Below are 18,476 nucleotides of genomic sequence, written 5' to 3' on the forward strand. Positions count from 1 at the left end.
AAAAATATTATAAGAAATACTGTGAAAAATTCCTTGCTAGACATCATTTGGGAAATATTTGAAAAAGAAAGAGAGGGCTAATAAACTTCAACTGTATATAGAGAGAGGGATCCACCATGCACTGTAAATACTGTTAACCTTAGCGAGCAGCATTAATTAGGTTTGTTAAGGGTGTGTGTCTATGTAGATAGAGTTGTGCTAGTATCTCTCTCTCTCTCTCTCTCTCTCTATTTCTCTGTCTCACAGCAGGCCAGCATGCAGCAATGGGAGGCTATCCATCTCTCCGCTTTAACTCTGTCACAGTGCTGGAAGTGCAGAAATGGCTGTGTCACTTCCAAATACTCTCAGGGGGCCCCATCCCAGAATTCTCTCCTGCTGGTGTGAAATGGAAATGAGCCTGAATACAGTGCATGCTGGGCCGTGCCAATCTCCAGCTACAGCGAGCGCTCTAGAGGAACAGAAACAGCCCTGCTTAGCACTAGTGAAGAGAAATGAATAGACATGTTTTATTTCTTCTTCATTTAACACATTCATCATCAAACCGTTCTGCATTTAATCAGGCAAAATGAGGAAAAAGAAAATCGGATGACAAATTTACTGACAAACTAGTTAATGAAATCTATGAAACTATTATTATTATTATTATTATTATTATTATTATTATTATTATTATTATTAGTAGTAGTAGTAGTAGTAGTAGTAGTATAAAATAATAATAATAAAAATAATAACACTAAGTATTATTATTATTATTATTATTATTATTATTATTATTATTATTATTAGTAGTAGTAGTAGTAGTAGTAGTAGTAGTAGTATAAAATAATAATATAATAAAAACAACACTGAGTAGTATTATTATTATTATTATTATTATTATTATTATTATTATTAGTAGTAGTAGTAGTAGTAGTAGTAGTAGTAGTAGTAATATAAAATAATAATAATAATAATAACAACACTAAGTATTATTATTATTATTATTAGTAGTAGTAGTAGTAGTAGTAGTAGTAGTAGTATAAAATAATAATAATAATAATAATAATAATAATAATAATAATAATAATAATAATAATAACAACACTAATTATTATTATTATTATTATTATTATTATTATTATTATTATTATTATTATTATTATTATTATTATTAGTGGTAGTAGTAGTAGTAGTAGTAGTACAAAATAATAATAATAATAATAATAATAATAATAATAATAATAATAATAATAATAATAATAATAATAATAATAATAATAATAATAACACTAAGCATTATTATTTTTATTATTATTATTATTTTTATTATTATTATTATTATTAGTATTAGTAGTAGTAGTAGTAGTAGTATAAAATAATACTAATAACACTAAGTTTTGTTATTATTATTATTATTATTATTATTATTATTAGTAGTAGTAGTAGTAGTAGTAGTAGTAGTAGTAGTAGTAGTAGTATAAAATAATAATAATAATAATAATAATAATAATAATAATAATAATAATAGTAATAATAATAACACTGAGAATTCTACTTCTTCTTCTTCTTCTTCTTCTTTTTCTTATTCTTATTCTTATTATTATTATTATTATTAACCAATTAATTAATTGTTATTTACTTAATTATTTTCATTTATTCATTTATTTTTATTTGAATTAACATTTATTTATTTATCTATTTACTTATTTTTATTTATTTATTCATTTATGTATTTATTTATTTTTGTTTTATTTTGTTTCCCACCTACTGACTTGCTGAATTTACTAAATGACATTTATTGCATATTTCTTTATTTATTTCTTTATTTATTTATTTATTTATTTATTTATTTATTTATTTATTTATTTATTTATTTATTTTGTATTTATTTATTTTGTATTAATTGATTTATTTATTCGATTTAATTGTATTTATTTACTTATTTTAATTTTAATTAATTAATTTGTTTATTTTTATTTATTTGTTTGTTTGTTTATTTTAAATTTTTCTATTTATTTATTTATATTTATATTCATTTATTTATTTACTTATTTCATTCATTCATTTTCGTTTCGGCTAAGTCCCTTTATTAATCTGGGGTCGCCACAGCGGAATGAACCGCCAACTTATCCAGTTGCCCTTCCAGCTGCAACCCATCACTGGGAAACATCCGTACACTCTCATTCACACCCATACACTACAATTTAGCCTACCCAATTTACCTATACCGCATGTCTTTGGACTTGTGGGGGAAACTGGAGCACCCGGAGGAAACCCACACCATTACAGGGAGAACATGCAGACTTCACACAGAAATGCCAACTGACCCAGCCGGGGCTCGAACCAGCGACCTTCTTGCTGTCAGGTGATTGTGCTATCCACTGCGCCACCATGCTAACTTACTTATTTTATTTGTATTTATTTATTCATTTATTTATTTTATTTTTTATTTAGTTACTTTATTACATTTCTCTTAAATAACTACCTTCAAGACAAGACTGAAGTCCCGAGACCGAAGCGAATCTACCATCAGAAAACAAACACTGCATGCAAATAAATAAAAATCAAGTCTATTTCACAGCAGAATGACTCGGAGCTGATGAGAACAAACCGGACAGAATATCTCATTATCCCACCCTGAGACCTGTAGCCCTTAAGCGCACGAAACGCTCATTTACACAGTCACCGGCGCTACCTATTAAACACTCCAAGCGTAAGAGGGTGTGTGCGCGTGTATTGCGAGGTTGGCGACCTTTAGCCTTTCTCTTCTTGATAAAAAATGCTGCAGTTGATTAAATCCCACTCACTAATTAGCAGAGAGACATACAAAGCCATGCAGAAGATACCGAGAGAGAGAAAGCGACAATGGGACACATCACACCTCATCTGTGTTACCATGGAGCTTCATCCAACGTTTCTCATTAAATTAAAAAAGACGTACAGTAAATGTGTGTGCGCGTGTGTTTGTGTGTGTGTGCGTGTGTTTGCGATGGCTTCCCCGCGCAATTCTTTTTATTTTATGTGTGTTTAAAAAGTTGAAAATCAGTCTTAATGCGTCTTCATATTTAGTTCATTCAGATTGCCCACTAAATCCTCCTACGCCGAGGTGAGAAGGCACGTTCAAGAATAGACTGATGTGCGGAGAAAGTTTTGCAAGTTAAAGAGTTGAAGAGCGGTGGGTGGAAGTCTGCCAGGTCAACAGCAGTGATTGCTTATTCTTATGGGTTAAAAAGTGTTGAAAATCGCACGTGAAGGAATACTAGCAGGGGAGCATAGAAGAACTAGCAACTACAGGCCTTTTAGGGTGTTGATTGGCTGGGAACTGGTACAAATGATGTTAACCCTGGGTGTATTGCCTGAAAACAGCTTACTGTAACTTACTGTTAAATCAACCGTGGACTGTGGGAGAAACTAACTAGCCGTGTGAGATCGTGAAGAACATTTTAGTGTTTATGAAGGGAGTGGAATTTTTTAAGGAGTAGTTTTGTTCTTAATTATATGTATGAATTTATGGAGTGGTACAGTACGGTACGGGTCGGTATGGGTCACCTTTATTAAGCTTGCATTTTTTACTGCCAAAAGGGTACCAATGGTATGACAAAGTTTCAGTCTACGTCATTCTCACTCATGTAAATGTCTAAATAAAGCTGTGCGGGTTGTTCACATGTCATTTGAGAAGCACTTCTCACAAAACAGATGCTTTATAAAAATAAATTCTTGTGTATAAATGTTCATTACTAACCTTTTCTATGAACATGATTTTAATTATAACTGCAGATCAATGATAGTATGAAATAGCCTACTGTAACATCTGTAATTATATAAAATAAATAAATGCAACATATATGAACACATACAGACCCTTAAAGTCTCTGATATGTTACCAATTACAGAAAAACTACACACATAAGGACACATTTAGTCCTTATTTTGGTTCAAAAACAACACTCAACATATAGCCCACAGTAAGCCTACATCTGCATCTTCACCAGCACATGTAACCTCTGTTAGAAAGTAATTCAGTCATTCTGAGTTCATAATAGTCCAAAATGTGATCATAATAGTTAAACATGGCAGTTTGTTTGTGTTTGGGTTGCTGATAAAATCCTTTGCTCCTTGGATCTCATGCTAATTCGTAACTTTTTAATTTAATGGCTAATTCGTATGAATTCGTACAATCTAATTCGTACAATTCAATACGATTTGCTCATCTCCCAATGATGGTTGGGTTTAGGGGTGGGGTTAGGTGCCATGCCTCCTTTTTAAAATCTTACAATTTCGTACGACTGAACTCGTACGACTTCGTACGAATTAGCCACTAAACTGACAAAACGTAAAATACTTGTGTTATCTTGTGAGATCAGGCTGGATTTTTCAGCTTCTCCTTTGATTGTTCGTGCTTCATTCTCGCGTTTGTCTGTTTTTGAAAGAATCGGATGTCAGAAGCACTTCAATAATCATGTGCAAGTTATTATCATCAGCTCAAGAAGTTCTTTATTTCAAATATAGACGTGCGGCTAGCACACATGAGAAAGTGAAACCACCTGCGTTTGGTGGCTATTCTTTAGGAAAGCAAAAAGTATTGTTTAAGCTCGGGTCAACCATGGCTTGTTATTATATGTATTTAGCATTACGATTAAAAATGGCAGTTCCTTTGTTTTCATTCTCCTACTTGTGTGCGCTAGTGACATATCTATGTAAACCAATAGGGTTCAGTTGTGTGTTACTCCACCTTTTGATACCCTCTTGTTGTGCTAGAAACCCTTTTGAAAGGGTACTCAAAAAGCGGTAGGGAACAGTTCGCTTTTTGGTACCTTTTGACAGTGGAAACGGCCATAAAAGCTTACTGAACCATATCGTACCGTACCACTCAGTGGAAACGGGCCATTAGTCACAAAATTATGACACAAAAATGGACAGGACAAAAATAGGCCTCTTTTGGAAGCTTTTAGTTGGCTAGCTGGACCAGTTCTTGGGATGCATTAAATTTCCTTCAGCTTAGTCGCTTATTTATCATATGTCACCACAGCGGTATGAACTGCCAACTAATCCAGCATATGTTTTACACAGCGGATGCTCTTTCACTGGTAACCCAATACTTGGAAACACCCATACACTCTCGCATTCACACACACAGTCATACACTACAGTCAATTTAGTTCATCCAATTCATCTATCCCGCATGTCTTTAGACTGTGCAGGATAACGGAGAAATCCCGTTATCCCACACAGTCTAAAAGTTATCCAGTTAGCCCGCACAGTCTAGACCCCCCCCACCCCCCAAAAAAAGAAAAGAAAAAAAGGGTTATTTCAGCTCATTTTAAATGTGTAGTTTGAACAAACAGCAAACATCCTTTTTTGAGTGTATTTAAGTCATACTGAGAATCTATACTTTTAACCACAGGTTAGCAATGCTCTTTGCAAATGTTAGATCTGGGAAACACCAACTTGTGATGGAACTTGTGACCATAGTTGGCTAACGGTGCTTTAGGGAATAGCACCCTAGGTTAGCTCCAATTACAGGTGTGATTTTACCAGACTTGACCAGTCAAAAAGCTAATTGGGCTCAGTTGCCTTCGGATCTCAGCTTCAGCCCTGAAGGAAGCCCACGAATCCTTCTCACATTCTGTAATTAACCCAAAATGGGCCAAATGTATCAATCACATACCTAACAATCCAGTAATTGCCATGATGCATTAAAAAAACCAACATCATTCATAAAAAAATGGATGTAAGACCAACGGCTTGGCCTTCGCCTTCCTTTTCAAACAAGTAGCAAGAAAACAACACGTTTTCATATGCTACACAGTTCATTAATCCTAATTAACGGTCACAGAGCTTTGTTAGGCAGTTCTCCACCGGTCTAGCGTGATACCAAGCTAATTAGCGATGCCGAGCACAAACGACGAGACCCAGAAGCGTGAAGATTCTCATATTCGTAGACAATCCTCCAAGCATCTTAAATTCTATCAATAGCTCGGCAGAGAGAAAAAGAACAGGAAAAAAAAAAACACACAGGATATTAAAAAAAGAGAAATCCCCTGTGTTTAAGGTGGGTGATAGTGGCGTAGCGGCTGTTCATTCATATTGACATTAAGAACTTCTTTATCTTTTTTCCCCAAAGAAAAGCCCCCTTACAATCTCTCCCACTGAGCACACAATAAAGAATAATATGATTTCTGTTTACCGAGATATCAGGTGGTATTTCAGCATATGCTGGCGGGCAATAGATGCAACAGTATATTACAGCCCAATCTGGCATCTACAAATGTCAAGAGTGAAGCAGGACTCGAGAGAGAAGAGGGTGGAGGGGAAAAGAAAACAACGAAGTTCACTCAAAGAACTTTGTCATTCATCTAGGAAGAAGGCTGTCATAATACAATCTTAAAGAAACACTCCACTCTTCAATTTTATTTTTGACTGGTTGAGTTTTGAGTTGAGTTTTACCATTTTTGAATCCATTTAGCTGATCTCCAGGTTTGACAAGGAGCACATTTAGCTTAGCATAGCATAAATCATTGAATCAAATTAGACAATTAGCATCCCACTCCAAGAAAAAAAAAGAGTTTTATTAATTTTTATATTTAAAGCTTGACTTTTCTGTAGTTACATTGTGTTCTAGGACAGACTTTCCAGGCTTATATGTCTAGGAACTATTTCTACTAATGATACTACACAGCAAAATAGTTCCCAGCACCAAACCCTACATTTGCACCTCCTGTTACAATCTGCATAATAGCATTGTGCCTGCTGCAGCCATGGTACAGCAACAAAGTGGATTATTAAAGCAGAATAAGAGTAGACAGTAGTGTTCGGGTGTCAAACTCAGTTCCTGGTGTGCACGGTTTAGTTTCAACCCTAATTAAACACATCTGATTTATCTCGGCCTAGAAAAAAGCAACATTTAATTTTCTGTCAGTCTTAGTACATCAGGTAACAACAGAAGAGTCAAACTTTAAATAGAAAAATTACTGAAAGTCTTTTTTGAAATTTTTGAGATGCTAATGGTCTAATCTGATTTAATTATTTATGCTAAGCTAAAAGTGCTCTCGCCAGACCCAAAGATCAGCTGAATGGATTCAAAAATGGTAAAAATCAACTGTTTAACTCTAGGTGACTTATAAATTTGCTTATTTTCCAAAAATAAATAAATAAATAAAATAAAATAAAAATTAAAAGCATAACCAATTATATTTCTAAAACAGTGGGGTTTAACGCTGAATAAAAAAAAATATAATAAAAAAGCAGAATCTGCCTTTGCCTTGATTTGCTTACCAAAGTTCTCTATCTGTCGGGTGATGGTATGTACACTTTAAACTGAATGTGATTAATTGACACCATTTAAATTGAAACATTTAATTTCACTTAGCTTTTTTTGTAGCTTAACAATACAAATAAAGGTTACATAAAAGGTTACATTAAATTTGAAATGACAATTTCTAAACCATCCTCATCATTCTCCCTCTCTTCTTAGATGGGATGGCGGGTCAAATTAAAGGTTACCATAGGCCAATGTGGACCCTAGTTTTGGCCATCTCTGATTTAAAGGGATAGTTTGCCCAAAAATTACAATTATATCATCTGTTACTCACCCACTACTTTTTTTCATACCTTTTTGAGTTTCCTTCCTTTTATTTAGGGTATTTTCCAAGCGCATGTCTTTGGACTTGTGGGGGAAACCGGAGCACCAAGAGGAAACCCACGCCAACACGGGGAGAACTTGCAAACTCCACACTGAAATGCCAACTGGCCCTGCCGGACTCGAACCAGTGACCTCTTTGCTGTGAGGTGACAGTGCTAAACACTGAGCCACAATGCTGCCCAGCATTTTATAAAATATCTTAATTTGTGTTACCAAAAAGGAAACTAATAAAGCTTAACACACACACACACATACACACACACACACACACACACTTTTTTTATAAGCAAAACATCCAGATGGTGAAAAAATAAACAGACGTCCGACTTCAATTGTAAACGCTTCTCTTCCCTCCCACCAGCGTTTGTCTCTGGAAAATAAAAAACCTGACCTTTTCCGAAGGGCCGGCGCGCAGTTTATAAACGCAGAAATGGAGGCAGGTGACAGGCGTCTATAAACCAGGAACAGCTACATCACTCACACACACATCAGAGCAGGAGAAAACATCATTTACACACTTCACATGCTGTCCCTCAATGTCTGAAATCAGACGAGCGTCCAAGTTCACGGGGTCGAAATAAACAATTTGACTCAATCTTCGCCGTTTCTGCCTCTTGTCAGCAGCATATGGGACTGGATGTGTTACTATAGCCGTGTCTATCATGAATTTGAGAGCTTGTCTTTGACTTTTTTAATCTTGGATGCGTGCGTGTTATCGCATTTAGCATTTATATTCTTTTTTATTCTGCTAATGAGTGAAGCGCAGCCAACACTGAACAAACATATGTTTGCTGATTAATACTGACAGTGCTAGAAACGTCTATAGTTAAAGTTAATAAAACAAATTGTAACTGTATTTTTTTTTCAATGCGAAGTTAAAGAAAGTAAGGATAATTAAAAGTGAAAGAGTGCATGTTCATTTCTGAGATTCACAATTTACAACAATTCGAAATCACATTTAAATAGCTATAAGAGCAGAATAAAGACGAGGTGAGAATAACATCTGTCGTGGTGTCATATCACATCCCCCCCCAACGGGTTCGTCAGTTAACTGTTCTTTAATTAAATTGAACGAGAGCCTCATAAAAATATACTTTGTTACCTGAGAGATTGGAGGAAAACTGAGAACTGTCGTGACATCTCAGCTGTTTCTCGAGAGCAAACGCTTTTATTAACCATTTTTCCCCTGCTGTTTCATGTTCTCTAAAGTTTTAAAAGAGAGATCAGAATTGTCGAGATATCATCATATGAAATCAAAATATGTTGGGTGAAAATTGACTAAACATTCCTAGATTTTCTCATTATATATCCTAGGTTATTCGGAAATTTTATAATACATCTAAAAGAGGAGGGATGAAAATAGTGATTGATGTTTTGTGATCATGTTATTGCTACAGATGATATATATATATATATATTTGAATTCTTCAAAGGAATTTGAAAAGACAATTCTTAAATTAAACAAAAATGAGAACACAATTTTCTTGAGCCAAGCATTTCAGATTAGTGTTGGTACTGGGAAATAAACTGATGGAAATTATTCGAATTAAATTAAATACAATAATATAAGACTCAAATAATTTTTTTTAAACATTAAACAATTATAAATAAATTAATTATACATAATGAAACACCAAAATAAATACTAATATTATTATAAATAATTGTAAATATATTAATTATATGTAAATAAAAAACAAAATGAATACTACAATTCTTTTAAATAACTATAAATAAATGTATTATATATAAGTAAACACCCAAATAATTATACATGCATTAAATATATATAAATAAACACCTAAATAAATACTAAAACTATTTTAAATAATCATAAATTAATTATACTTAAATAAACACCTAAATAAATACTAATATTATTTTAAATAGTTATAAATAAATGTATTATATATAAATAAAAACTAAAATAACTATACATGTATTCATTATTTATAAATAAACACCTAAATAAATAATAATATTATTTTAAATAGTTATAAATATAATAATTATATGTAAATAAAAACCAAAATAAATACTACAATTATTTAAAATAATTATAAATAAATGTATTATATATAAATAAACACTAAAATAATTATACATGTATTAATTATTTATAAATAAACACCTAAATAAATACTAAAACTATTTAAAACAGTTATAAATTAATTAATTATACATAAATAAACACCAAAATACATATTAAAATTATTTTAAATAATTATAAATAAATGTATTATATATGAATAAACTCCTAATTAAATACTAATCCTATTTTAAATAATTATAAATATATTTATATATATATATATATATATATATATATATATATATATATATATATATATATATATTATAAGTTATACATAAATGCATTATATATGAATAAACACCTAAATAAATACTAAAACTATTTAAATTAATTATGAATAAATGCATTATACATAAATTAAACCTAAATAAATACTAAAATTATTTTAAACAATTACAAATATCTTAATTATATATAAACAAACCCCTAAATCAATACTAAAAATATTTTAAATAATTATAAATAAATGTATTATATATAAACACCTAAATAAATACAAAAATTATTTCAAAGAATTATAAAAAATATATTTTATTTAAATGAACACTAAAACAAAGTACTAAATAATACTAAAATGACAAACAAAAAAACAATTTCTCGATATGGTTGGAATAAAAAAAAATTGTGAATCTTATTAGACACACTGTAATATAATAAGAACATTGTCATATCTGTGGTTGTGCATTCAAATAAATAAAAATATTATCTGCATAATAAAACTGAACCATAATATGATAATGAATAAAAAACCTCAGCTGTTTGCTTTTGCATCATGTGTGCATTCTCTTTGTAAATACCTTATCCAATGAGAAGGTTTTAGTTAGGGCGAATCCCCAACCCTGCTCGAAGGCCCTGCGGATCATGGCGGCACTGGTGGTTGGTGGAGCGCTGGCCAGCCCAAATGGATTGGGGAACGTGATGCCGCACATCTCCACACTGATATCCACAGTGTCTATGGGGGAGTAGAAGAGTGGCAGCCGAGGCGGACCACTGACCATCTGCCCGAAGATAGACTGCAACCACAAACAATCACAGCACACACGTTAGACATCAACAAAAGTGATTTCTACTTTATGCGAATGAAGGATGCAGTGATCTTATTATTTTTCTGTTTGTTTGCATGTTCTCTCCGTGTTCGCTTGGTTTTTTTTCCGGGTGTTCCGGTTTCCCCCACAGTCCAAAGACATGTGCTATAGGTGAACTGAATAAACTAAATTGGCTGTGGTGTGTGAATGTGAGAGTGTTTGGGTGTTTCCCAGTAATGAGAAGGGCAACTGCTGTGTAAAACATATGCTGAAATAATTGGCGGTTCATTCCGCTGTGGCGACCCCTGATAATTAAGGAACTAAGCTGAAGGAAAATGAATGAATGAATGAAACTTACGCAAGATTGACCGCATTCACACAGTCAATGCTCTGAATCTCTCATGCTCTCCATTTGAAACTTACTTAGCTTTTACACTCCACAGCCCATGTGAATTCAAAGCTACACTGGCATAGCAGATGAGCACAAGATAGCTGAGCGTGTTTGCGTGCACCATTGTTTATCTCTTCACATGGCGGCACAAATAGCAGTCATACATCAGCTCTCTCTCTAATGAGCCTCACGTTTTTCAAACACTTTTGATTGCCCTTGTGGTGATGTCACCGACTCATAATGAACAAGGGGGGTGTCAAGTGAAGAGAAAACCAGAGCGGGAACATGACAGCCCACATCCTCCACAGAGAGAAGAGGGAAGAAGAGAAGAAGAGAAACACCCCGAGACAAACAAACTGACGCCGAGGGATGTTGCCGGAGCCACTCGGGCCCTGACGGATGTGCTGGAGTTGTCAGACACTGTGTAAAGCAGGATAGATGTTTGGCAGATGATACACTATTGATTCTTTTTTTTTTTTTTACAGAAGCACTGGAGGTAATTAGCAACTAGGAGTTAAAGGGACAGTTCCGTTAAAATAAATGTGTTTTTTTCTGCTCATTCTTTGAATATGTAGGTGAATGGTTTTCTTCGGTTCTTGAAGTGCCTTAAATTTGATGCACCATGTATTAGGATACACTCACCGGACACTTTATGGCCAATTTATACACCTTACTAGTACCGAGTTGGACCCCCTTTTGCATTGAGAACTGCCTTAATCCTTCGTGGCATAGATTCAACAAGGTACTGGAAATATTCCTCAGAGATTTTGGTCCATACTGACATGATAACATCACGCAGTTTCAACAGATTTGTCGGCTGCACATCCATGATGCGAATCTCCTGTTTCACCACATCTCAAAGGTGCTCTGTTGGATTGAGAGCTGGTGACTGTGGAGGCCATTTGAGTACAGTGAACTCATTATCATGTTCAAGAACTTATTGTCATGTTCAAGGAACCAGTCTGAGATTATTCACGTTTTATGGTGTGAATGGCATGTTATCCTGCTGGAAGTAGCCATCAGAAGATGGGTACACTGTGGTTATAAAGGGTTGTGGTGTTGACACGATGCTCAATTGGTACTAATGGGCCCAAAGTGTGCCAAGAAAATATCCCCTAAACCATTACACCACCACCAGTAGCCTGAACCGTTGATACAAGGCAGAAGGATTGATCGGGAGGGGGGGTCCAATTTCACTACATGACAGTGTATTTGACTACATTGAAGTGTATGTGATGAATAAAGGTCTGATTGATTGATTGAATAGATCCATGCTTTCATGTTATTGATGCCAAATTTTGACTCTACCATCCAAATGTTGCAGCAGAAATCGAGACTCATCAGAGCAGGCAATGTTTTTCCAATCTTCTATTGTCCAGTTTTGGTGAACCTGTGTTAATTGTAGCCTCAGTTTCCTGTTCTTAGCTGACAGGAGTGGCACTCTGCTGCTGTAGCCCATTTGCCTCAAGGTTCGATGTGTTGTGCATTCAGAGATACTTTTCTGGATATCTCTGTTGTAACGAGTGGTTATTTGAGTTACTGTTGCCTTTCTATCAGCTGAACCAGTCTGGCCATCCTCTTCTGACCTCTGGCATCAACAAGGCATTTACGCTCACAGAACTGCCACTCACTGGTCATCTTGACCATGTCTACATGCCTAAATGCATTTGTGTTAACAAGCAGTTGGACACGTGTACCGAATAAAGTGGCCGATGAGTGTATATTTATTTAGGTCATAATCTTAATGTTTTTTACAAGCTACAACGATCACTAAATAATTAAACTACTACATTTAATTAATTACAGATTAATTTTACAAATGAAGCAAAAAGAAAGCCTGCTCCCTACTCAATAGCTCATTTCAGTTGAAAGTACAGTATATCAATAGTCTCATCAACTTCCTGTTTACACGGTTTTTAAAGGTACCAGAGTGCATTGATTGCATTTAAAAAAGGTCTTCTGATACTACATAGTTGGTATGTGGTTAGTTGCAGAAAGTTCAAAAATGATCCAGAAATTTCATATGTTCAGGAATTAGCCCTCGAATGAAAGTTTTATTCATACGATTTTTTGACCATATTTGGAAGGGTCGTGAATATTAATGAGCTCTGTGATGATAACAGAGTTTTTGAAACTCATAGCTAACAGAGGATCCATCTAACATCTAACACTCCTGTATCCATGTATCTGTTGAAGCAATGAAGCAATAACAGTCACATCTGTTGTGCATGTAAACACAATGGCCAATCAGCTGTGATTAAGAATCCCCTCAATAAATAATAATGCAGACTATATGAATCCACACTTTTGTATGCTTTCATCTGTTATTTCGTGATGTCTGGAAGATATTCGCATGGGGAAAAACTATTGTAATTTATATTAAACATGTTTTTGAACCACATAGTAAAGTGTATAATGGGTACAACTCTTTGTTAATGAATGCTAGTAGTATAGTAAACTGATAAACTGTAATAAATACTGTAACTTTAGTGTAAACTGTGGTGCATTGTGATAATAGCATAGAAAACTGAAGCCTATTGAATAATTTGTTTATTACTACAGTTGTGTTATACCACAGCAACAATATAATAACTATGACAGTTTAATTTAAGTAATTATCTACACTATGTTTCCAAACACTGTAGCATTTACTATAGTATTTCTTCATGTAACGTAATTATACAGTATGTACAGCCTCCATGACAGGCAAATATATTTTAGTTTAGTAGAAAACTCGGCCTTCTTCATGATGTAAAGATCATGTGTAACATATGTGCTTATTTTCTATTTATATTTCCTTTGAAAACGGTATAAATCGCAAAAATATGGACTTTTCATTTGTCTCCCATTCAGTTTTTTACTTCCTGCCCTCCATTTGAATTTCACGCATCACCAGAACCATCTGATTAAAACAACCTATAGGCATTCATGTATCAATATAATATTGTATTAGAAAATATCAAAATACTATTGTGCGTCAACATTTCCCCCCATCCATTTAACACAGCACATACTGTAAGTTGTGAGAAATGAAATGAAAATAAGTGCAGTTATGCAACTTAAAATGCAAACCCTGTACTTTCTTCTAATGCAAATACACCTGTTGTGTTTGTCATAACATCAAGTTATCACAGTCATCTGCCAACTGTGATTCTGACTGTTATCTGCAAACCAGAGATCTACTGTAGTCCACAGAGATTTCTCAGCAATGTGTTTCATGAGTTTAATCTTGATTTATCACTTGCTTTGTACTTTTATTTCGGGGTGAGACTCTGTAAACTGCAATGAACCCAGTCACATACTGAAGGCCAACAGCCAAAGTCAGGGATTTTGTTAAATGACACATTAAATAATGTTTGCGTGTGTGTGTGTGTGTGTGTGTGTGTATGTGTGTGAGTGTGTGTGTGTGAATAACGAAATGTAATTGGGTCTGTCTGTCACACAAAGCTATTGCATTGACTTCAAAATAGAATGTTCCAGTCATGTGAATCACTTTTCCAAAACTTTTATAGTCATTTTTGTCGTTTTTTAAGTTTAACAGTGACTGTCCTTCTTGACTCTTATTACAGTCAAATCATATGTCCAGAAGTATATTTGGAAATCAGCCAAAAGCACACCATACTGTAACACGGGAATAACCGGAATTCTATAATGACTAGAATATCCACAGTGGACATTCTGACCACACTTTGGGGCCGATCACACCGAACACGCTTCTTGCGTTAAGAGGCACGTCTTTTGAACAGTTTACTAACGGCTGCCAGTGCTCGCAGTTGAAAAGAAGTCAACTCTGGAAAACTGTTACGTCAGTCACGTCTATTTCATTCTCCAATCAAATGAAAGCAGAGGCGGGTTTTTCGTTGGGGTGACAGCAGTGTTTGTACTGTCAAGAAGACTAAGGCAGGGTTCCTACAAATTTTTACTACTAAAATTCCAGGACTTTTCCATGACTTTTCCAAAACTTTCAGGTAAATATTCATGACCTGATGTTTCATGTAATGACTACGTATACGTGAAAAAAAATGTACAATTACAGCACATCAAAAAATATGTGACGATATGTGTACTTACTTTATTTATTTATCTGTAAAATAGTTTTAGAAATGATCTTGCTGTCTGTGTGAAAGTATTTTAGAAATGTTGACTTGTGTTTTTGTAAGACTTATAATAGTACAAATGAGCTTTTAGCGCCCACAGTATGTTAGCCCTGTAGTTAGGGATGGTTTTTGGACGCCACACTCAAAAATGTAGCTTGAATTTCGAAGAATGCGAGAGAAAGAGAGCAGAAGCTGAAACTGGGAGTTGCTTTTTTACCCCACACAGAGATCGTCACATGAAGAGATAAACAGCACAATTATAATTAAAAAATACCCAATATTATCACCTCAAACACATTCAAGTAGACAGATTTTTGTTATACAAATTCATTTCCATGATTTTTCCAAAATATGTTTGGTTTGTTTGTTTTTCCAAGACTTTTCCAGGCCTGGAAAATGCCTTGTCTATATTCCATGACTTTTCCAGGTTTTCCAGGACCGTATGAACCGTATGGAGACTTTTAAAGATGAAGGAGAGACTAGCGGTCGCTGTTTTAAGTTATCCAGAGCTGTATGATTTACAAATCTTGAATATGACAATATTATTATATTAGATATTACACTTATAACAATATTAACAGCAACACTTTTGCACAATACACAGCTAATTCAGCAGCTGCCTAATGACAAGAAAAGCTTCTTTTTTTCTTGTCAACAAAAAGGCAGTGCTCTGCGCCTCGCATTTTTGGAACGTAAAAGCGCGTTTGGTGTAATCGGTACCAAATATAACTTTGGCATGTCTAATATACAGTTGAAGTCAGAATTATTAGCCCCCCTTTGTTTTTTGTTTTCTTTTTAAAATATTTCCCAAATGACGTTTAACAGAGCAAGGAAATTTTCACAGTGTGTCTGATAATATTTTTTATTTGTCTTATTTTGGCTAGAATAAAAGCAGTTTTATTTTTAAGAGCTATTTTAAGGTCAAAATTAGTAGCCCCTTTAAACCATCGTTATACAATAACTTTCCTAATTACCCTAACCTGCCTAGTTAACCTAATTAACCTAGTTAAGCCTTTAAATGTCACTTTAAGCTGTATAGAAGTGTCTAGAAAAATATCTAGTAAAATATTATTTACTGTCATCATGGCAAATAAGTTATTAAAACTACTATTAAAATAAATAAGTTATTAAAACTATTATGTTTCGAAACGTGTTGAAAAAATCTACAAGCCGTTGAACAGAAATTGGGGAAAAAAATAAACAGGGGGGCTAATAATTCAGGGGGGGGGGCTAATAATTGTGACTTCAACTGTAAATTCAAATCTTCTATTGGAATTTTAAGATTAAGCTATAAATGTCTATTGTCAAATTTTGTGAAGTCATTATTATTAAAAACTAATACAAATATAAATATATATATACAATATTTGTAATGTAGCATATCACTGCATATAACTGTCAGTTATTAGACCACCTGCAGAGGTTCGCACTTCACTTTGAAATTCATGCAGTCAATTTAATGGTTCATTCTAGGTAGAAATACTCTTTATATACTCTTACTCTTTATTACTCTATACTTTTTGTAGTTTTTTTAGAAAATAACAATGATTAAAATTGATGAAAAGTCAGGGTTCTATACTGCCCTAACAAGACGAAGGACCTTAACTTGCTAGAGAATGAAGCTAAGGAAGAAATGGCTTTAAAAATGGACCTATTACGCCCCATTTTACAAAATGTAAAATAAGTCTCTGATGTCCCTTAAGTTTTTATGGGAATTTTCAGCTTAAAATGCCCCATAAACTATGTTTTATAACTCTTTGAAACAGCCCCTTTTAGGCTTTGATCCAAATTGTGCTGTTTAGGTGACTGTCGCTTTAAATTCAAAAGGGCGGAGCTAAAAATGGCAGAATCAAAGCGGCTGCTTCTCACTCAGGGCTGTCTACTCTAATGAGAGAAAGATCGTCACTAAAGGGCTGGGCTTTCCCCCTCTGATGACATGTACAATGGGAGAATGTCAATCAAAGTGTTTCTGCAGACTGTTTTTTTGAAATGTGATTATAAAAAAAAAAATGGGGAGACTCAACAAATGCTGATAATAAACGCTTATAAAGTGATTTAGAAAATCACGATCGCAATATATATAACCATGCTCAACATGCGATGGCCAGAAAGTGATAAATTTTTTAGAAATTGTTAAAATATTGATGCTTGTGATGCAGCAAGTGCAGACACTGTAGCGTACACCATGATTTTATATAAAAATCACTTCAATGTTTGATATGACAAAAAAATGGTCGTAAACAAATATTTTCTCATTTAAAACGAGTAGAGGCTTGGACCTGTAAACAGTATTCCATACGTCATGACTTAACAAACGGATAGTTATGACACTATAAATCTGGAAATAAAAAAAAAAGAAGAAAGAAATTGAGTGATGATACATAATCATGCCAAACAAGGTCCTGAATATCCCATAAACTTCAATAACTTATTTTCAGCCCAGAAAAGTTACAGCTTTTTGCCTTTGCACAGAAGTCTAGTTATATGGGTTTTATTGGAACAGTTATATTAAAGTATACTATTTTAAGTTCTATTCTTAAGAAAAGCCCAAAATGAAGTTTGTAGACAAAAAAGAAATTAATCTATCGACAAATATGCAAAATACTATTTTTTTCAGGCATTAAGAAAGGACAGATTATTTTTTCTCTAACAAATATTGCCTTTTGTGTTGAACATGAAGTCGTAGATTATTATTGTTTTGCCTGATGTGTTAAAGTGTGTGTATATGTCTTAGAAGAAATGTTCAATAGAGGTCCATTAGTGAAATTTTGACAATTGAATGAAGCAAATTCATGTTAGTCTTTAGGGTGAATCTGTGCATCTTTAACCTCTCGCAACATTTACATATGGAAATTATGCAATTATGCATTATGTAACATTATACAGCTTCGTTTGATGGCTTTACAGGAGTCTCTGTATATTTAATTTCCTTTGTATTGTCTCTCATCCCTAGTGAACGTGGACTGTAAAAAATCTGTTAATTAGCAGATTCTGTGTTCTGTGTTTTTTTGTTTATTTATGGTTGTGAATTGCATTTTGGGATGATGAGCTCTGCTCTGTCGACATTTGTTGTTGAAAACTCAAGTTTAACAAAGTGACTTTAATTGTCATTTTCGTAGATTTGTTCATACGAAATAATATAATGTATAAGACAATAATACACTGTAAAACCCAACAGTCAACTTTATCAAATGAAATGAGTGTAGTTAACTCAAGATTTACTGAAAGTTAATTCTACTCACTTGAA

At 33.7% G+C, this 18,476-nt stretch overlaps 1 protein-coding gene across 1 annotated transcript in view; it reads right to left on the minus strand.

The window, feature by feature from the left end:
- Positions 1 to 18,476, minus strand: part of dpyda.1 (dihydropyrimidine dehydrogenase a, tandem duplicate 1) — a 394,532-nt gene that overhangs the window by 191,028 nt on the left and 185,028 nt on the right. The window contains exon 13 of the mRNA XM_056450967.1: positions 10,514 to 10,729. Within this exon, the coding sequence (XP_056306942.1) occupies positions 10,514 to 10,729 (216 nt within the window). The remainder of the gene's footprint in view (positions 1 to 10,513; positions 10,730 to 18,476) is intronic.

The sequence above is a fragment of the Danio aesculapii genome, chromosome 24 (genome assembly GCF_903798145.1).
Source record: "Danio aesculapii chromosome 24, fDanAes4.1, whole genome shotgun sequence".
Lineage (NCBI taxonomy): Eukaryota > Metazoa > Chordata > Actinopteri > Cypriniformes > Danionidae > Danio > Danio aesculapii.